The 2567-nt window shown below is 67.2% G+C and overlaps 1 protein-coding gene across 1 annotated transcript; it reads right to left on the reverse strand.

The window, feature by feature from the left end:
• Positions 1 to 1189: 1189 nt before the first annotated feature.
• EMIHUDRAFT_70100 (hypothetical protein) lies at positions 1190 to 1705 on the reverse strand (the record flags this gene model as incomplete). Its single annotated transcript, XM_005791253.1, has 1 exon — positions 1190 to 1705. One exon carries the CDS (start codon positions 1703 to 1705, stop codon positions 1190 to 1192), a length of 516 nt encoding a protein of 171 aa, XP_005791310.1.
• Positions 1706 to 2567: the final 862 nt, after the last annotated feature.

A 2567-nucleotide genomic window follows, 5' to 3' on the forward strand; every position in this document is an offset into this window, starting at 1 on the left:
GTGAGGGTGAGGGTGAGGGTGAGGGTGAGGGTGAGGGTGAGGGCGAGGGTGAGGGTGAGGGTGAGGGTGAGGGTGAGGGTGAGGGTGAGGGTGAGGGTGAGGGTGAGGGTGAGGGTGAGGGTGAGGGTGAGGGTGAGGGTGAGGGTGAGGGCGAGGGCGAGGGCGAGGGTGAGGGTGAGGGTGAGGGTGAGGGTGAGGGTGAGGGTGAGGGTGAGGGTGAGGGTGAGGGTGAGGGTGAGGGTGAGGGTGAGGGTGAGGGTTAGGCTTTCCTTGGAGGTGAGGGAGTACTCGAGCGTGCAGCCGAGCAAATTGGAGACGCGCAGCGGCGGGGCAATCACGACCACCAGCCGCGCGGGCGCCTCGCGCAATGCGCGGTAGGTCCCGTCGAGCAGCACCTGTTCACGGCTGCAGGTGTGAACAGCGCCTCTTCACAGCGGCAAGTCCCGTCGAGCAGCACCTGTTCACGGCTGCAGGTGTGAACAGCGCCTCTTCACAGCGGCAAGTCCCGTCGAGCAGCACCTGTTCACGGCTGCAGGTGTGAAGAGGCGCCGTCCGCAGCTCGCGCGGAGGAGAGGCGCCGAGCCGCGGCCTCGTCCTCGGCGGCGGCGCTCTCCTGTTCACAGCGGCGGTGCGTGTGAAGAGGGTCGCGTCACACGGCGGCGCCTCCCCCCCCCCCCCCCCCTCGGGGCGGTGCGGGCGGCGCGCTCCTTCTTGGCGTCCGTCTCGACAGACAGGACCAGGTGGTACTTCGCCGCCCCGACGGGCGCGAGGCCAGAGGCCAGCAGCGGCTCCCGCGCCCCGCCCACGCCGCCCCCCGTACCGCCGAGCGAGAGCGAGCCGGGCGCGCGGCCGCCGCGGCGGGGCGTCTGCTGGCCGACCGGGTCGGGGCCGATCGGCGGGCAGGTGACGAGGCCGCCCGAGTCGTCCCACAGCGCCTCGACCGCCACGGCCGGCGACCAGCCCGCGCCGCGCTGGTTGAGCCGGACTGCAAAGTGCTCCAGGTGCGCCAGCTGCAGCGGCACGGGCCTGGCGAGGGGTCGGAGCTGGGGTCACGATCCGTCCCCTCCCGAGTGCGCGAGCCGCAGCGGCGCGCGCCGCGACGACTCCGGCGCCAGCGTCATGTCGGTCTGCCAGAGCTTGTTGCGCGGCGCCTGATGAAGCGGGGGGGGTGGAGATTGAGAACCGGGCCTCATGCCGGTCTGCCGGAGCTCGGCTGCGCGGCACCTCCGCCGAGATATGGGGAGATATGGGGAGATATGGGGAGATATGGGGAGATATGGGGAGATATGGGGAGATATGGGGAGATATGGGGAGATATGGGGAGAGCTTGGCTGCGCGGCACCTCCGCCGAATATGGGGAGATATGGGGAGATATGGGGAGATATGGGGAGATATGGGGAGATATGGGGAGATGTGGGGAGATGTGGGGAGATATGGGGAGAGCTTGGCTGCGCGGCACCTCCGCCGAATATGGGGAGATATGGGGAGATATGGGGAGATATGGGGAGATATGGGGAGATGTGGGGAGACATGGGGAGAGCTTGGCTGCGCGGCACCTCCGCCGAGATATGGGGAGATATGGGGAGATATGGGGAGATATGGGGAGATATGGGGAGATATGGGGAGACATGGGGAGAGCTTGGCTGCGCGGCACCTCCGCCGAGTCGACGCGGCGCGTGTCCGGGTCGACGTCGAGCCAGCGCATCACCTGGTGGGCCGAGCCGGGTCCCGCTCTGAGCTGAGCCCCGCGTGTCAAGGTCGCACGTCCCGCCAGCGGCTCACACAAAAACACAACCCCGGCCAAGACGCACACGCTCAGACAGTCGAGACAGGGAGAGACAGCAACGACAGTCAGAAGGCAGCACCGGGTCCCAGGAAGGCGAATGCGATGACGGCCTCTGGTGCGAGCTCTAGCTATAGTGAGCTCATCGCTACTATACGCCTCACCAGCGGGAGGCGCGTCTCGTTGCGCACGTGCAGCAGCGAGTCGAGGACCAGCTTGTTTGCGCCGCCCTTGTGCATCACAACCTCGCACAAGAGGCGCGCCTTGTGGAAGCAATCTCGCGTCATCTCGGGTAATCTCGGGCAATCTCATCACAACCTCGCACGAGAGGCGCGCCTTGTGGAACGGGTCCCCCGGCAGCGGCGCGCGCACCTCCTGCACAGCACGGAGTACGTGAGAGTACCCGAGAGTACCCGAGAGTACCCGAGAGTACCCGAGAGTACCCGAGAGGACCCGAGATTCCCCGAGAGTACCCGAGAGTACGATATCACCGGAGATCACCCGAGAGGACCCGAGATTACCCGAGAGGACCCGAGAGCACCCGAGAGGACCCGAGAGGACCCGAGAGGACCCGAGAGTACGAGATCACCGGAGATCACCCGAGAGGACCCGAGAGTACGAGATCACCGGAGATCACCCGAGAGTACCCAAAACACTCTCCTGCACAGCGCGGCCGACGTGGTCGAAGCGCACGCCCTGCAGCTCGCCGCGCCAAAGCTCAGAGAGGAGCGACAGCGTGCGCGGCACGACCAGCGGCGCCGCCTCGCCCCCCCCCTCGATCCAT

This window comes from Emiliania huxleyi (assembly GCF_000372725.1).
Source record: "Emiliania huxleyi CCMP1516 unplaced genomic scaffold EMIHUscaffold_114, whole genome shotgun sequence".
Lineage (NCBI taxonomy): Eukaryota > Haptophyta > Isochrysidales > Noelaerhabdaceae > Emiliania > Emiliania huxleyi.